Genomic DNA, 19,824 nt, shown 5'->3' with positions numbered 1-19,824 from the left:
CAAGGATGCATACTTCCACATACCTATACATCCTTCTCACAGAAAGTATCTCAGGTTCACAATCCAAAACCAGCACTATCAATTCAAAGTTCTCCCCTTTGGGGTGACCACAGCTCTGAGAAAGTTCACAAAATGTCTAGTGACAGTAGCTGCACATCTAAGGAGACAACACATTCACGTTTATCCGTACATGGACGATTGGCTGATACAAGCAAAATCGTACAAACAGTGCAAGAGCCATATGTCTCAAACACTTCAGCTGCTACACAGCTTGGGCTTTTCCATAAACTACCCAAAATCCAACCTACAGCCATCCCACATACAGCAATATCTGGGGGCTACTATAAACACCTCGCTGGCAAAGGCATATCCAAACGCAGCGAGGATAGCCAATATGCAAATGCTCATTCGCAAATTCCAACCACAACACTCCCTGTCAGCTCGAGTGTTCATGCAGCTCATAGGCATGATGGCCTCCTGCATTTTCATTGTTCCTCATGCCGGACTTCACATGCGTCCACTGCAGGAATGCCTAGCAAAACAGTGGAACCAAGCTCAAGGACTATTAAAGGACCTTATGTTGGTAAACAGTCATGCATACAACTCTCTGCAGTGGTGGAACCGAACCCACAAAACCTTTCCAAAGGACGACTGTTCCAAGAGCAGGTTCCACAAATAGTGATAACAGCGGACGCATCACTGTTAGGTTGGGGAGCCCACGTACAACAATACACAGTGCAAGGACTTTGGACAACCCAGCAGAAAAAATTGCATATCAACCATTTGGAGTTGCTAGCAATATTTCTAGCTCTAAAGGCATTCCAGAAACACCTGTACAACAAGACTGTGTTGATCCGGACGGACAACATGACAGCCATGTACTATGTACAGAAACAGGGAGGAACGCACTCTCTACAACTGTCTCACTTAGCTCAAAGCATATGGAAGTGGGCAATTCCAAAAAACATCTTTCTCCTGGCAGAACACCTCCCAGGGAAGGACAATCAGATAGTGGATCTACTCCGCAGACACAGCCAGCAGCTGCACTAATGGGAAATTCACCCTCAAGTCCTCCAACCATTCTTTCAAAAATGGGGGCACCCAGAAATAGACCTGTTTGCCACAAAAGAAAACTCAAAATGCCAGTACTTTGCCGCCAGGTTCCCACATCCGTTGTCACAGGGCAATGCGATATGGATGAACTGGTCAGGCAGATTTGCGTACGCTTTTCCCCCAGCTCCATTAATTCCACTAGTGGCACGCAAACTCCGGCAACAGTCAGTCACAATGCTCCTAGTTGCTCCAACATGGGCAAGGCAGCCATGGTACAGGACCTTCCTAGAACTCTCAGTAGTGCCTCATCAAAGACTAAAACTCACACCCAGTCTTCTGACTCAGAGCCATGGAGAAATCAAACACCCAGATCCTAATCAGCTGAACCTAGTGATCTGGCTCCTGAAGTCTTAGAGTTCGGATACCTTAACTTGCCTCCAAACCTCATGAACATCATTAAGGAGGCAAGAAGGCCAACTACTAGGGCATGTTATGCAGCTAAATGGAAAATATTTGTTATTTACTGTAACAATAACCAAATGAATCCATTAGATGCTTCTATACAAAACATCATATGCTACCTGTTGCACCTTCAAAGGTGCAACCTAGCTTATTCTTCTATAAGACTACACTTAGCTACTATATCAGCATACCTCCGAAACAGGCAACACCTTTCACTGTTTAGAGTACCGGCAATAAAAGCGTTCATGGAGGGCCTCAAAAGAGTAATTCCTCCAAAACAAACACCTTCATCAGTCTGGAATCTAAACGTCGTACTCACCAGACTTATGGGACCTCCTTTTAAACCCCTACATTCATGTGAACTACAATTTCTCACATGGAAGGTGGCTTCCCTTATTGCTATTACCTCACTTAGAAGAGTTAGCGAGCTACAAGCACCAACTATTCAAGAACCCTTTATGCAAATACACGCAAACAGGGTAGTACTTAGAACAAACCCTAAGTTTATGCCAAAAGTCATATCCAATTTCCACATCAACCAATCTATAGAACTGCCAGTGTTTTTCCAAAATCCACAGTCAGTAGCTGAAAGAGCCCTACACACCCTAGATGTCAAAAGAGCTCTGCTATATTATTTTGACAGGACAAAGGCATTCAGAAAAACAAAACAGTTGTTTGTTGCTTTCGCACCACAACATAAAGGAAATCCCATATCAAAGTCAGGAATAGCCAGATGGATAGTTAAATGCATTCAAATATGCTATCAAAAAGCTACTTTAACAGTCCCCCTAAGATCACACTCCACGCGCAAAATGGGGGCATCCATGGCTTTTCTAGGGAATATTCCCCTTGAGGATATCTGCAGAGCAGCCACATGGTCTACCATACACACTTTCACAAAACATTATTGTGTAGACGTACATTCCAAACAGCAAGCTGCTGTAAGACAGGCTGTTCTTAAAACTCTTTTTCAAACTGCTTCAGCTGGCACAGGTGACCACCGCTAGAGGAGATACTGCTATACAGTCTATGCACAGATATGAATTCAGCAGCCCACATGCCTCGAACGGAATATGCTACTTACCAGTATGCATCTGTTCTTGGCATGTAGGGCTGCTGACATTCATATCACCCACCCTCCTCCCCAGTACCTGTTACAGCTGTAGCATTCTCTCTTTTGCATGGACATTTCTTACTGTACTATACTCCATCTCCGCCACAATGGCAAAAAACAATCTGAAGATGGAGAAGATGCCCATGCGCACTGTAGTGCAAGGGAGGAGCCACCTATCTTGTGATACTTCGAAGACTCTTCCAGGACAACAAGGTGCAATCATCCGGACCCAACACTAGGCGGCGATCAATGCACAGATATGAATGTCAGCAGCCCTACATGCCAAGAACAGATGCATACTGGTAAGTAGCATATTCCTTTTTTTAGCTTGTTTTCTTTTTTCTCTTTCCTCTTTTGTTGATATTTTGAACAATTCAACCTTCTTAAAGGACAAAAGATTTTTTTTTCTCCCTCCCTCCTATTGCCCCAGAACTTGCAGGCTAAATTCCAAATTGACTTTTTTGGCTGATATCTCAATTGACTTAATAATCAATGCTCTAATTTCTTACTTGTTGAACTCCGTGTTCTCCATAAACCTCAGTCCGATGGACTGACCAGGGGAAGGTGTAGTGAGGTCATAGAATTAACTGTAGACATTGCTAAGTTAGCATTAGTTTGTTTATGCTTGGCAGCCATCTTGCCGTTTTTGTTCACCTTACTACATGCCTTTATTCTCGTGGCTAAACTGCTGATGTATTTGTGCATGAGAACTGTCTGCCCTTCACACATTTAGCTGTACACTGTACTCCTAGTCTGCACAGCGGGTTCAAGGTTGAAACGCAATGTAGGCTGTTGATTCACTTTGATTCACTTTGGTCAGTCCCGTGCTCATAGACACAACATAGAAGACAGCTGTACTACTGAAAGCCAAGTGCTTTTAATATGGCATTGCATACATGAAAAGGCCCTTGGCTCATTCCAACAAAGAAGAGCTGTGCTTGTCCTGATATTTGATTCCTTGCATCTAAACTTACAGGTATGGGGTTCCCCCTGGCAAAGCCTAGAGGTCTTCTATAATTATAATAAACTAGCTTATAGCACGGGGAGGGTGGTAAGGCGCTGTAGCCCTGTTTCCACTATCATTAGAAGATGATTACCCTGTTTGTGCTTTATGGAATTGTAACCATGTTGATTATATTGTTCTTATGCATTTTGCTGCTTGTGATGGCTAGCATACTGCATTATAGAGCACGTTATTTAAAATAAACATTTTAAACTATACAGTGTCTTTATTTATTCACGTTAAGGACAAGTATGAGTGTTTGAACGAAAGAGTGTTCTTCTTCCCGCGATTCCTGAGAGGAATGGAGTGACATGTCCTAGGATGTCTAATCATTGGTAGCTTTGCTGTAGTACGGAGAACAAATGAGACACTATAGCTAGTCGGATTGGGGTTCTGGGTACTGAGGTGGGTTTTCTGGTACACCAATACACACCGAGGTCCTGGTTTCCTGCGCATAGTTCTGTGTATGTGCAGAATCCCTGCTACCTGCAATACCGTTACTTCTTTTCCTTTTCAGGCCTCAGCGGCTTTGCTCCTTTCCTTCTAGTTCTTATGTATCACTGGCACAGGTTTGTGCTCCAACTCTAAAGACGAACACAAGAAGGTGTATTTATATCTACCAGCCACAACTATTATCTACAGTTGTGTTCCTATCATTTAAGTTTCCTTGATCTTACCGAGAGGTCATACAATGGGACAACCATTAGACACTTATGATAATAGGTTTTAGTTAAACCAACTTGATCTTTTCCTTTCCTCCCCCTCCCCTATTAGCAACATTCATTTCTATTATTTAGTGACCCGACCTTTACTTGAGCAAGGGTTTGCAGTTCTCACTACAGAAAACGGTCTTCTGTGTGGACATTAACCTACCTCCACAGTTTGAATGTGAGTTATCCATTAAAAAATACGCAGTGATTACTGGTTAGATGGAAAGATCTCCGCTTGTGTTTTGTTTTTGTTGACCCACTCGCTGTTTTTCTTCACTAGCTGTGTCCATTAGGTCACATCTCGCAGAGGTGCCGCACCTGAGAGGATCACAGTATATTCCCATCACCCCTTATGGGTCTTCGTACATGGAATCTATGCCCACATCTATATCTTAATCAAAGGTTGTTCAAAATCAAAAGTTCTATAGTTTGCGAATCCACTTTGGGCGCTTGTTCTAGCGACACAGGTGTGGATGCTTCTTCATTCTCTAGCCACTGAGTGGGCTTGTTTTCACCCTATAGCTTCTCCAATCACATATTTTTCAGCACTTTGTATCTCATTATTGGTGGCAAGTCTGTTCCTCCACTATCTAGACATACAGGTTGGAGGAGTCACGCTAGGTGGAGATTTTTTCCAATTTACTTTACTTTTTTCAACTACTTTTTTCTCTTACTTTCCCACCTAGGGTCTTGTATTTACATTTGGATCTGATACGCACTTAATAGATTTGTCTCTGTTTTCTAGACTTGTTTTAATGTGAACTATGTAACTATGTTTGCAGGAAACTCACAGCCTTCAAAAAGTCACTGCATGATGGAAAACGCATTGGCTGTTATTCAGTTCCAAAGGATAAATATGTGAATGCACCGAAGATAACAAAATCCTCGATATCTGTAATAAAAGTTTTGTTTAACACAAGTCCTTACTGTTTGGGCCATATGACATCACATGACTAATGACTGAGTCCTATGGTTTCCTTCTTTGAAGTTTGCACACATTGAATCTATTGGTCCAATGTGAGCACCAACCTCTGGTAGTAGTGTGTGGTGATAGCCAAAAAGCACCGACCCAAATGTTTTTGACATCATTGTACGCTTTCCACAGAAATGATAAGTTCTAGCGAGTTGTGATTGCTAAACCACTACTACCGCTCGTCTTTATTGGTTTTATTTTATCTTCCCTGCCTCGGTTGTTTTATATGGGAATGTGTTGCAGGACCTATGGGTGGCCTAGTTTGGTGTCTGACTAACTCCAAGGCTGGGCTGGAGTACATTTACACCTTTAGGGCTGTAGTAACTTTAAAGGTGTCATTTTTGAATAACGCATGTCTTACTCTCTTTTATGGGTGTGTTTCTAATGGCATGTTCCTCCGTAACCCATCTTCAAATTTCCCTAATTCCCTGGCATTTAGTTGCAGTGTTCCCCATTTTCCAACCACTCCCACATTTACTACAAAAATGCATACCTATGTGTGTGGAGATCTCTGCCACTTTGTCAGAGATCTCCACACAGAAACAGTGGGAGAGGCAGAAGCTGAGGTCTCCAGGTGTAGGCTTGAGAATAGCATTTTGTAGAGCAACTTTACATATTACAAAAGGCAGTTTGTAAAACAGGCTCAAAGTAGAGATGAAGCCCCTTTTTTGGTATGACTAGGCCTTAAACGCCACATCCAAAATTACTGAACTAGAATCTAAAAAATCTACCATTGGCTTCATGAATTACAGACACTTTGCATGCTCTCTGACATAGACTTCTACAGATTCTTAAAACTTGAAAGAACCACCACCAAACGTGGCCAGCTGCACCCCTCAGATTTTCTAAATGTACTAGATAAACTGCACCGCGCTGGCTCTGAGACTCTAAATAATTTTAAAAAAATGTTTTATTTTATTTATAGATTTTCAAACACAAAGAGCAATGCAACAGTAAATCATGAATACAGTTTGTACACAATACATGGTTTTAGTTAATAAAAGTAGTACAGTACATAGGCGGAATTCAACATTTGTTCAGGGAGTCATCCCAATCAGTCAATACATTCTTTATCCACAAATTGATTGTCATCAGTCAGTAGTATGATTTAGCATGTAGGCAGTAAAGGGACCCCAAAAACCCTGCGGTGTGGAAGTGCTGGGCAGCTCCTCTGCATAACAGGTGAGTTGATCACGACAGTAGGATACATCATGTAACCATTGTGCCAGTTTGGGCGCTGGCCTGCAATCCCAGTTCAGTGCAACTCTACGTTTGGCCATCTGTATTGTTTTTGCCACCAGTTTTCGATTGCTTGATTTAAACCTCCTTACATTACCCAGCAAGCACACTTTAATTTCAGATTCGATTGATTCACCCACCATTTCCGTTAAGGCTTTCACAACCTTTCCCCAGAAATCTGCCACCCTTGGGCATGTCCATGCTATTTGCAAAAAATCAGCATTATCAACACCACACCTCCTACAGCAATGTGACTCTCTCAGACCATATCTATAAAGTTGGGCTGGGGTATAATACATTTGATGAATGTATTTATAATGTATAAGTTTCAGGTTGCCATTATCCGCAAAACAATCTGTCAGCCCACATCATTCCTCCCACTCTTCTTCCGTAAGTGGCTGACGTAGAATAGCATTCCTTTTGTCCATAGATCCTGTTGCGCCATTACCTTCATCTAGTTGCGAGGCAGGGTATAGATGTGAAACTAATTTAGTTTTAGTTTGCGTGGTGTAAAGGAGTTGCAAAGCCCCCTGAGTTGATGGTTCTTCTGGGAAGCATGGATACAGGGCTCACCTGGCAGATCTCAACCTGCTATAAATAAATGTTAACATAGCAACATTCTCCTCGTCTTTTGTAAAATCTTGCAGGCGTATGAACGTCCCACTAGGAAACACATCCCCCATACTCCGCATCCCAACACTATGCAGCACCCTAAGGGTGCCCGTTTTGCCTACCACAGACAGCGATTTACCATTGGGCAGGGCAGCAATAGCGTCCCTAATTTCGTCAGCCGTCAGGGGGTGCATAAGGAAATCTTGCTGGCGCTTTGACAGCCACACTAAAGCTACATCAGCCAGATATTGCGCTATCTCATCCTCGCCTGCTGTGGGCCTGTTTCTATACATATCTTTGTAATGCGTGACAAATTCGTCGAGAATACCCGCTGTGTCAGAGTAGGTGGTATCACCCTCCGAGATCGCCTGCACTGTGCAGTGCCGTGCCCAGGGTGCCGTAATCTTAGTGGCTAGAGCTCGCCCAGGTCTTCCGCCCTCCCCATAGTATCTAGCGCTTCAGCGGCGTGACATATTCCTCACTTCCTGTTCTGCTAGTTCATTATATTCAGTAACTTGTGATCGAATGGCTGCCAACGTAACACTATCTGGCACGTCTTCATATTGCCGTTCTAGTCTCTGTAGATCCTGCTCAATCCTTTTCATTGAATCATGCAGGGACCTAAGCACTCCAGCTTGTAAGCCTATACATGCCCTCGAACAGTCACCTTAAAAGCCTCCCATAAGGTGCTCAGACTCTTCACCGAACCCACATTGTCAGTGAAGTAATTTTCTATTGCCTCACGTACCCCTTCCCTAGAAACTTGATCTTGCAATGCCGTTGGATGTAACTTCCACTAAAATGGAGCCGTTTTATATGTTGGTGTCTGCATGGTAAGCAGTACTGGTGTGTGGTCAGATAAAGTGTGAGGCAAATGCAACACCCTAGTGACCCATGCATTAATGTCTTTTCTAGTTTACCAATAGTCTAAGCGCAACCGTGTGTCATGGGTATATGAATAACACGTTCCCTCCTGCGCCCCAGGATGTCTCAGCCTCCAAACATCTGTTAGGAATAGATCCTGCATACCATTACGAACCGCCTACACACCTTTTTTAATAACAGAGTCCACATTGGAGTGCCGGTCTAGCGTCTGGCTTAACACAACATTAAAATCCCCCCCACATATAATTGCAGAGGGCGGCAGCTTGTATATTTTATTCCACAGCAACTTAAAAAACTCTGGATCGTCTATATTTGGCCCATGGACATTAACTATCGTAATCAAAGTACAACACAGCTTGCCCTGTACTATTACATATCGGCCATTTTCATCAATTTCTTCATGGATACTAATAAAGGGGATATTTCTTTTAACTAAAACCATCACCCCCGGACATATGAGGAATACGAGGAAGCAAAGCGTGCCCCAGCTCACTTTTTGGCAATTGTAGATGCAGCATTTCTAGTGAGATGGGTTTCTTGCAATAGTGCTACCTGCACGTTATATTGATCCAGATACGCCAAAACCTGCCTAGTTTTTTTTGGATTATTAAGACCTCTGATATTCCAAGTAATACAATTAATTTTACCCGCTTCTGCCATTACCTACTCTACTGAATGCAGTGCTTATAACATTAGTGTCATCCTGCTGTGTACATATATTTACTGACTAACAGCCATGTATCCTGTATTGTACAATTGCACAGCTAACCACACCTGCAAAACAAAAACCCGATCACCCCAGCATCCCAATCTCGCTGAGGAATCCCAAAAACACTCAACATATGAGTAATAAAAAAAAAACATCCCGCCAGGAGCGCCTTGTCCACTCACAGAACAATAACCCAACGAGTATCAACGTGGGTAGTACCCTCATGGAGGACACCAGCTGCCCACGATCCCCTCGGTGGTGTCAGGGGTGGTCAGGGCAATCTTTAGTTTCCCTCCTAAACGCATCCCACACAGCTGAATCACAAGTGTCACAGTCAGAAAAACAAGAAAGGATCACTTCAACGAGAACACATCAAGGGCCATATGTATCATACTTCCGTTTTGCGAATTTAAAATAGCGAATCTTAAGGAATTGCTATTTGTAATTCGCAAAACGGTATGTATGTAGGTAATCTAGGAATTTTAGCGATTCCTTAATATTCTTTATTTGCGAATTCGCAAATTGCGAATTCGCAAATAATGAATACTTCCCATTCATTTCTCTGGTCCAGGAGGCCCATAGAAATGAATGGGAAATTTGCTAATCGCAATTTGCTAATCTCAAATTGTGCGAATTTTCAAGGGTGCAGGGGTTGTCTCAAGAACACCCTGCTGCACCCCTGAAAATGACATGTGTGCGCATATGGGGCACATACATGCCCTAAGGGCATGTATGTGCGTCAGATGCCACCCTCACAAATGCACAATTGTGCATATTTACAAGAAATCGCAAATTACCATCAACTACAGGTTGGTGGTAATTTGCGATTCCTAAACCTGAATTTGCATTTTTAAAATGCTTCTTACATAGCATTTAAGGAATCGCAAAATTGCGATTCCTTAAATGCTATAGCAAAATAAGGAATCGCACATTTTTGCGATTCCTTATGATGCTATTTTTTGATACATTGCAAATGGCCCCAAGTCTAACATGTGACCCCTATAATGCAACCATCAGTGCCAACAATTTCAACGTCAAAGTACTCCAACATCGTAGTGTTTATGGCACCTCTTGCAAACTAATATTACATCTCATTCAATGATCAGCTACTAAGGCGTAACTATTGAAAAGCCATCCCCCCTATTAACATCGTACCCAACTCATTACTCGGGATAGATTTGTCTGATGTAGTCCCGGTGCTTTATTCAGCCACTGCTTACTATTAGAGGCACATGAGCCATACCTGAAAAAGAAACACATGCGAAGGCAACTACATAAGCAAAGGATATCAATAAGTGCAGTAGAGTGGACAGTTCACCCGCCAATTCCATCAGTCCTCATCATCTACTTCAGCTCCAGTCTCTGGTCGCTTCCCTCCGCTCCAATAGTTTGACAAACTGCATAGCGTCTTTTGGAGTGTTAAACAGTTTCGGTTTGCTGCTGTGTTGAATCATTAACCTAGCCAGATAGAGCATTGCGCATTGTAGATTTAAGTCTTGCAGCTTCTTCTTTACCGGCTAATATTCTTGGCAGGCCTGCTGTACCCCTGTGGTGAAGTCCGGGAAGAGTGCGACTTCCATTCCTTGGTACTTAGTAGTACCCATTTCTCTTGTGAGTCCAAGAGCTGTATCCCTATCGCGATAATTAAGGAGTTTGGCAATTATTGGCCAGGGAGGAGCCCCTGGGTTCGGGCACGGTGCAAGAGAACAATGTGCCCTCTCCACCACTAGCAGTTGAGAAAAATGCTCCGCTCCCAACATTGTCATGAGCATCTCTTCAACATACAGCTCCATCTTCCCCACATTTGTGGACTCCAGTACCCCCGTGATACGCAAGTTGTTCCGTCGCGATCTGGCTTCTAAATCCTCGTTCCTTGCTTGTATCAATGCAGTATTTTTCCCATTTGAATGCAGGATTCCGTGACCAATTCTACTTTATCCTCCTCATTAGAGATACGCTGTTCAGCCTCTTCTATGCGTACACAGTGTTTATCCAGTTTGGAGGCCATAAGTAAATTGAGGTTGTCTATTTTTCTGTCTATGGTGTTCAGACTTTGCTACATGGCCATCATCATACGCTCCAGTTTGCCACCACTGCCCACTTCCATCTCTGTCTCAGTATACAACGCTACCTGCGTGGTAGTTTTTTTAAGGCGCTTGGACTCAAATGATAGTTTAGGGTGTAACTGCGTATCTGGCTTGCCCATCCTGGCTGTGATTGCACACCAGTGTTTACTTCCAGCACAATCCTACGAGCGGGCGCACCGGCATGAAGATACAGTTCACCGCAACAGGCGGTCTTGAGTCAGTAAGGCAATTCCGCGCTATTCAGAAAGTGCTGGTCTCTCAGGCAGCCCACTGCAATATTAGTTAAGGCCTTCGCCAATGCACCCAACAGGTCGCCCGCAGCGCATTCACTTCCGTCCCCACCTCGCAGCTCTGTAGTCACCTGCCGTAGACAAAATGGCCGACAGTTCAATATCGTGATTTATCTTACTCCGGTGTACCTTATCACAGTGCGTCGCAATGCCTCACAGCTTCCCATGCTGCATTAATCCCAGACTTCAGCCACACTTGCCTGCAATCGCTACAGGGAACCGTGTCAGGCAGCCGCAGGCACTGGATTCCACAAAATGGTGGTCTGCTTCAGTTCTTGAACCTTCTACCTGACTTTAACTTAGGATACGCTACCTCTCACTCCTCATGTGGTGACAATAACAGGAAAGCCGTGGTAATTCACACAGTCAGCGTCGCCGCTTCATTCACTTACTCGCTACAGATGGTTCCCCCTGCACGCGGTGTGCCGCGATATCTCCACCGCAATGCAGCAACCACTCCACGGCCGGTATACGGAACCACCGCTGCCACCGGCGGTGCACCGCGCCTCCGACCAGGCTCATAGGGCAGGGGCCACGCGTGAGCCGCGTCGTCCCAAGATTGCCTGACACAGCTCTCAGTCCCACCCGCTTACCGTATCTGATCACGCCGGCAGTCTCAGCAGCGCCACACTTCGTACCAACCTCAGTGTGCTCCAGTAGGCCACCTCACCACCACCAATCCGCTGTGCTATCTTGCCTGATCCAGGATCGCTACCGGCTCTCGTAGCTCTCAGATTGCGGGCGCCGCCATCTTGCTGGCCGCGACCTCAAAAACTTCATTTATCGTCCAAACTAGGCACAGTGATTGATTTCACCTATATCAGCCCAACGCTGGATGTAAGAGGGTTCAGGTACGTGCCTGTAGATCCCTAGATGGCAGGAGAGATAAAGGATATTTGTCGGATACTGGCCCGACTAGCAGAGCTGCACTAATGTGTGGCCATCTTGCTTCCCAGCCTCTAAAGCATAAACATTTCTGAATGGCACCAATACTAGCAGTCTGTTCTCCTTACATGAAAAATAAAACAATGGCCTAATCGGCTGACCTCCTATATTTATTATTTAACTTTTAAGTAGGGCCCTGCACCATTAAGGGTGCAGGGCATGCATCTGTGGCATATAAGTAAAATGTCACATATGGACTGGAGTGCATATTTACAACATCCATCTGCGTCACTGTTAAAGATAGACTTGGGGGTATGCTGTGGCATTGAAGGCTGCAGCTTTGAAAATAAATTAGTTTTAGCATATGGAGGAACCTAGTTTTATACATTATGTTAGTCACCCCTTAGTGTGCACTGTCACCCAGAAGGCCATTTGCTCAATGTATAAAAGTGGAACATTCTAAATATTAAAATGTAAATACTATACTTCTGCAGTTATTAGCTTCAATGCACTATTTTAACACTATAGGCTACCTTTTCATCTTTGGTGAAATCTAATTCTGATGAAAATGAGTTTTCTAAAACGTGGGTCAAAATTCAACCTAGTTCAATGATGCAAGTTGATTTTGTGCTAAAAATAGGTTAAAGGGTTCTTTGTAAAAACGTGTTTTTGCTGCCAGCAAGTCTGGCAGTATTAAGGCAGTTCCTTTGTTTTTCATCTCTCCAGTGAGAGTAAGTGGCACCATAATGAGGCTCATGAAAAGGTCTTCCATTTATAGAACAGCATAGGAGAGGAGCAGTCATTGACCACATATTTTGGGATGCCCATTTAGGAGTGGAAAGAAAAAGATGGCATAAAAAAAGGCTAATCTGAGGCCTGACCTGTGACATGATTATATTAAAAACGGTGCCTAATGTGAGAGAGGACTTGAAGCTGGCATCTTTCCCAGACTTCTTGTCTCTGCTCTCAGTAAGGATGAAAACCTGTTTCCAAAACAGTCACAGGTTTTCCAGGCGTGGGCTAATGGCAGAGACATTTTGATCTATTTCGCTTTTTGAACTGTGATTGGAACCCCCAGTGGAACTGAAAGCATTTGGGTGTGTTTGTACTATTCAAATTGTCTGCCCATAATCAGCTGTTAAATTGTCTTTCCATTGCTCTAGGTGAAGTTAAAGTGACTGTGAACCAGCTCACCATCAGTATACAGACATCCTTCATCCTTGTCCCGGCAAACCTGATAATTGTGTACATGTTTCACCTCAACCAAGTACATCTGAAGGACTTCAAGCACCATCCCACCAAGATTAGTGTCTCCATACGCCCAGAGCCCATGCCTGAAATGCCTGCAATAGAACGACTTAAACAGGTGAGTCTACAACTGCCTGGTGGTTTTGACAAAAGCAGTGAGACCTCGAGGAGGACGAGAGACTCTGTAAAGATAAAGAATTATGAGGGAGGATCCGAAGATCAACCCCCAAGCTCCCCCCAATAAAAGTTTCAAGATATATAATTGTAAAGAGTAAACATTTATAACTTGAAACATTAAGGGACTGATTTAAGGCCTGATTTCAGGTTTGGAATACGGAGTACAGTAGGTCAGGGTGGCGTAGGATTTAGAGATGACCGTCAGTCCAATGATTATCTCTATATATTGAAAGGAACTGCCATCATGGTGTTTCATTACAATGTACAAAAGGTGTGGACGGCTGTCGTCTGTTTTGATGGGCATTCTTCATCAAACCGTTCAAAAGGTTTTGTTTTTCAGAAACAAACTTGCAAAGGGAGAGCTTGTTTCAGAAAAACCAAAAATGAATTCCCCCCCGCCCCCCCCCTCTCCCCCCTTAAGCTTTTCCCAGGATGTAGGGGTAATCATGGTTTTTTTCATGTCCGTCACCACCAGTTATTTTTCTGGTGGTGATGGCAAGAAAAAAAAAGACATGTCTTGTGTAGAAAGTAGTTTATTATATGGTGCGGTTGTGCCACCCCATCATGTAATACACTCACAAATCCATCTCGGTCTTGGGTCAAGTCAAGCTCTTTTTTGTTTGTTAGACCATAGCTTAATGCTGTATAGCTGTAGCTTTGAGCAGTCAGGCTATAACAAAGGAGCAAGTGCAAAGCATTTAGAATTACCAAGATAGAGAAATAAAAAAAGAAAGTCGACACAAAGGAAATCTGACACCAACACCAATTTATAAAAATAGATCTTATTTTTATGAATTATTAGGCACTAAAACAAAAAGAATCCACTGGAGGGCTGTGGAGGTATAAATTATTAGGCAAAGACTAAATCAGTGTTTTTCACTCAAATAGCATTGGCAATTGCCACCAACCATAAACAGTCACTGGATAACTTTTGACAACAGAGAGGTAATTTCCTAAAGTTGCCATATATTCCAACTTTACATTAAATTCTACTAGAGCATCAAGTTGGGTTTAATGCAACGATTCTTTTGATATCTTTTTTTTTTTAAACTCTTTTTATTAACAGTGCTCATTTCATTTAACTTGTCAGTCCATTGAACACATTTCATCATACAAATAAAGAGTACACAGTGCACAGAATAGCCACAGTCGATCATTAACAACACGCCCAGCGTCTTTTGATATCTTGAAGTATCAACTTTAGTAGTCCCATGCAGAAGTTAGCACAACTGTGTGGTCAGCGTGTAACCTTGTACTCCCCAATAGGTCTACCAGCAGGTCTACAGTAAAAACACATGTTCAATTTTACAATGTGCAGCACCCTGCTTTAGGGCACGATAAGCCTGCTTTAGGGGCGACTTCTTTATATTAAAAACGAAGGGCTGGACTTTGTCATTATTTTAAATGGCAATGCCGAATTAGCAGTTCAAAAACTGCTCTGCCAGCCAGGCAGGCTGGAAGTAATTCTTTGCTTTGTCACCTTTGTGGTGGCATAGTAAATGCAGCCATCCATGAGGGACACTTTAACTTACAGGCTCTGAGTACCACTGGTATCATATATTAAGGACTTTTAAGTAAGTTACCTTATGTCAGTCATGGAAGACCCAATCAGGCATATATCTTTTATGGGTCAGAGCACTGGCACTGAGGCCTCGTTAATGCATTCTCAGAGTCAAAAATCCAGCAGCATCAGTCCACAACTTTGGAGGAGATCATGCAAAAAAAGCATTCCCTTACAAAACTTTCTTCCCTAGAGTGAACTATGTCATGTCCTTCCTCCGAAGGCACCCACTTCGTTGAGTTTTTGAAGGAATTTTGCTGTCAACTGAGCCAACGGTGCTCCACCTACAGAAAACGTAGGGTCCTTGTCAAGATGCAACTGGCAGACCTAGGGTTTGTCAGACAAGATACTCAGTCACGTTTTCTGCAGAGTAACCTGCCCACCAAATTATAAATCAGACCCTATGATTTTCTCTTGTTATGTTAAGTTACTATTATATTTCTTGCCCAGCACTTGCCAATTACTTGGTCTTGTGGCACTTTTTCAAGACTTCAGTCTGCAGTTATTTTATTCCACTGTGGGATTATTACTGGATCACAGTTGAGATCGGTGGGTTGATTTTGACATTTGGCCTAGATCCTAAAAATATCCCCCTTTGTAAGGGGTGGCACATAGCGGTATCGCTGGTAACAAAAATGTTACAAAAACATTCAGAACTAGCACTAATCACATGGTGATAACTATGTACTCTTTACCTAGGATATAATACTGAGAAGTAGCAAATGTGTGTAAAGACTTTATGAAGATAAATACTTTCTTTAATATATTGGCAAGGCTCATAAGACAATCACATTCCCGGTGGGTAAGGTTAGTTAGTACTACTGTGTGTAAACAAAGTTGGTAGATACATTGGCATTAATCAATCTCTCAACAACTAAGCATGCAGAAGAACAAAAGCAAAACCTTCTGGTGTACACTTAACATTTTACAGATAATGTTAACCAGCAGCTCTGAGATGAGATCTCTAGGCCAAATTCCAACAAGCAACACAGGTATAGATTGTCAGAGGCTGGTGGGATATATGACTTTTGGCTAAACCTGCCGCCAAGCATTCTGATCATTCAGAATTAAGTAAAACACTGCTTTTTAGGGGTTGCTCTGATGAGTCTATAACATCATGTCGACAAGGGTCATGTGATAACTTTTAACCCAAAGAAGAGCGAGTGGAAAAATTAAATGTGCATGCTCCTCAGCTGTATTGCATGTGTCGAGAAAGAATTCGTTTTGCTCTGCAATATAAGGCATTTTCCCAATAGTGTATCCTTTCTTCCCTCTGCCTGCCCCCAGGATCTGCAGAAGATGGTGCAGTTCCTCTATTTGTATGTGATTCAAGTGCTGGGTGTGATCCCGGAAGGCGTGGAAAGCTCCGACAGTATACCCGAGCTCATGAAGACATTGTCCTCCCTAATCCATTGTCATGTCACTAACCATGGTATATCTGGGGAACAGCTGCAGACAGAACCCTTGCAGTTGAGAGGTAGGTTTTGTCTCAGCATGCTGACATCTGGGTACTAGCATGCCATTGCAATGAAGATGAACTCTGTGTGCATGACAGTACCACTACATACAACAACATCACTGACTGCAACAGTGGAATAAGAGTGGGGCCAGGGGAACCTGGAAAAAGGAGGATATTGGAAGATATGAAAGGGAGAACTGTTGAACCAATGAACCAAATAAGGCCAATCACACTTCAGGGGTTGAAAAAAAGAATCAGACCTCCAGCAACAGGGGTGCAGAGGAGTACCGGAAATTGTGGCATTGATCGAGGTAAAACCCTGCGAAGAACCCCAAGATGGATTAGAGTCCAATAACCCAGCTAGACAACACAGTCAGTCCACTGTGAAGGGAAAAGAGAAAGGCACAATACTAAAATACAAGCTAAAGGCTCTTTAAAGAGCAGCTAGACAAGGGATAATATCAACATCTATCGCCCCCGCTAGCCACACAATCACCCACCAGTGCAAAGGAAAGGGAGTAAACGTGTTGTGAGGTATAGGGCCCACTGAGACCTCACAAGATGGACTACATTGCATGGCTGAATCAGGTAGGTGGAGGTTTAGAAGACACGTACCTCACATGTGATGCACCTTGCAGTCATAACTTACATGGGTATAGATGGGAGTCACAAGACTCCCCTCGCACCCTACATTCATTGGATTGGTGTCAGTACAACGCGGTTTTTTACATCGCATTCCGTTACATCGGAATTTTTACAACGCAGGATCCATTACATCGGATGCCATTACAACGCATGGCATTACATAGCAGATGCTATTACAACGCATGGCATTACATCGTAAGTATAGGTAAGTATACCTTTTTAAAAAAAATGTAATTAAGTTAATTTAATTAATTTAATTTAATTAATTTAATTAAAATACATTTTAAAATAGTAATTAATTTAATGTAATAAATTAAAATCAATTTATTTTATTTAATTTGAAAAAAAATTATAATTAATTTTATTTAAAAAATATAATGAAATTAATTTGATTTAAATATTTTTCAAATAGTAATTACATTAAATTAATTAAAATAATTTATTTAATTTAATTAATTTAATTAAAAAATGTAATTAATATAATATATTCAATTTAATTTAATAAATATATTTTAATTAATTTATAAATGGCAAATATAATTTAATCAGCCCTAAACACAGACCTACCCCTGAACCCTAAAATACCCCTGTACCCCAAAACTCAAACCCAGCCCTAAAACCTAAAAATACCCCTGTACCCCAAAACCCAAACCCTGCCCTGAAACCTAAAAACACCCCTGTACCCCAAAACCCAAACCCTGCCCTAAAACCTAAAAACACCCCTGTACCCCAAAACCCAAACCCTACCCTAAAACCTAAAACGCCCCTGTACCCCAAAACCCAAACCCTGCCCTAAAACCTAAAAACACCCCTGTACCCCAAAACCCAAACCCTGCCCTTAAACCTAAAAACACCCCTGTACCCCAAAACCCAAACCCTGCCCTGAAACCTAAAAACACCCCTGTACCCCAAAACCCAAACCCTGCCCTGAAACCTAAAAACACCCCTGTACCCCAAAACCCAAACCCTGCCCTAAAACCTAAAAACACCCCTGTACCCCAAAACCCAAACCCTGCCCTAAAACCTAAAAACACCCCTGTACCCCAAAACCCAAACCCTGCCCTAAAACCTAAAAACACCCCTGTACCCCAAAACCCAAACCCTGCCCTGAAACCTAAAAACACCCCTGTACCCCAAAACCCAAACCCTGCCCTAAAACCTAAAAACACCCCTGTACCCCAAAACCCAAACCCTGCCATAAAACCTAAAAACACCTCTGTACCCCAAAACCCAAACCCTGCCCTGAAACGTAAAAACACCCCTGTACCCCAAAACCCAAACCCTGCCCTGAAACCTAAAAACACCCCTGTACCCCAAAACCCAAACCCTGCCCTAAAACCTAAAAACACCCCTGTACTCCAAAACCCAAACCCTGCCCTAAAACCTAAAAACACCCCTGTACCCCAAAACCCAAACCCTGCCCTAAAACCCAATAATACCCCTGTACCCCAAAACCCAAACACTGCCCTAAAACCTAAAAATAACCAAACACCCCAAAACATATACCTCAGTACCCCAAAACATATACTCCTATACTCATACTTATTATAAAAATTAATTAAATTAATATATTTAATTTATAATATTAAAAAACATAAATAAATATATTTATTTATAATTAAAAATAATTAAATTATTTATATAATATTAAATAAAATTTAAAAAAAATTATATACTTACCAATACTTACGATGTAATGGTATGCGTTGTAATAGCATCTGCTATGTAATATCCTGCGTTGTAATAGCATCCGATGTAATGGAACCAGCGTTGTAATAGCTGCGTTGTAACAGCATTACGATGTAAAAAATGCGATGTAACAGTAACATACCCATTCATTCCACAGCACACTTACTGATTAGGTCAAGACATGTCCATGGACATCTCCTCAGGAAGAGAGGCACACCCACAGCAAGCAACAAGCTTGCAACAAAGTGATATGAGGACAAAACTTATTGTAAACATGTGTTGCGCTACAGCAGCATAACTGAAAGTAACAAAAATAAGCTATTCTGATCTTGCTGTTGCTTATATTATCTGCCAAACTTACTTGGAACAGTTCTTTCCTCTAGCCTGGCCGGATTGTTGGCATCATTACTGCTTCTGGTACAGTGGCACTAGGTCCCAGGAGTGTGAGAAACTCATTCCACTCCAATTATGGCAGTCTTTTTACTCGCCAGTCTAAGGATGTGAGGTCCATTTTTCTTGATTGCATTATGGCCAATGGAACTCCTGCTGATCCACTCCAGCCTAGCAGTTAACCCTACTGTTCAGGTCTTTACACTCACAATATTAAGGATAGGCTTGAAGAAATGTTAGGCTTGTGTATTTAATTTTTTGGTAGGGTCAATTTAATCTGATTACCTAAGAGAGGAAAGAAAACTTTTGGTTTTGAGGATTATGTGGAGGCATGTTTAGGTTCCTCTTTCCTGATCAGCAGACCCTAGTCTTCTCCATGTAGCACAATCACCGGTCCCTTACCTTCGTCCCCCGCCCAGTTTTCCAGTATTGAGGATCTTTCATAGATTCACATGCCTGAATCATTCCCCGTCGTCTAGGTGGGAATCCCACAGTAACATAATCAAGCAGTATGTAAATAATGTCACAGGCTATAGTGGCCCTGAGCCATGTTTTAAATAGCCTATCTATGTCCTTTTTAAAAATGGACCAAATGTGTAATGCAGCCAATCAGCTGCTGGCACTCTCTAGAAC

General features: G+C 42.5%; 1 protein-coding gene across 1 annotated transcript in view; it reads left to right on the top strand.

The window, feature by feature from the left end:
• PKD1L3 (polycystin 1 like 3, transient receptor potential channel interacting) overlaps positions 1-19,824 on the top strand; it is a 1,100,724-nt gene that overhangs the window by 534,140 nt on the left and 546,760 nt on the right. Inside the window, exons 16-17 of the mRNA XM_086945530.1 lie at positions 13,186-13,388; positions 16,296-16,485. Coding sequence (XP_086801656.1) covers positions 13,186-13,388; positions 16,296-16,485 — 393 coding nt within the window. The remainder of the gene's footprint in view (positions 1-13,185; positions 13,389-16,295; positions 16,486-19,824) is intronic.

Source organism: Lissotriton vulgaris, chromosome 12 (assembly GCF_964263255.1).
Source record: "Lissotriton vulgaris chromosome 12, aLisVul1.2, whole genome shotgun sequence".
Classification (NCBI taxonomy): Eukaryota; Metazoa; Chordata; class Amphibia; order Caudata; family Salamandridae; genus Lissotriton; species Lissotriton vulgaris.
The sequence above is the reverse complement of the archived record's forward strand: the minus strand, read 5'-3'. Positions and strand labels throughout refer to the sequence as shown.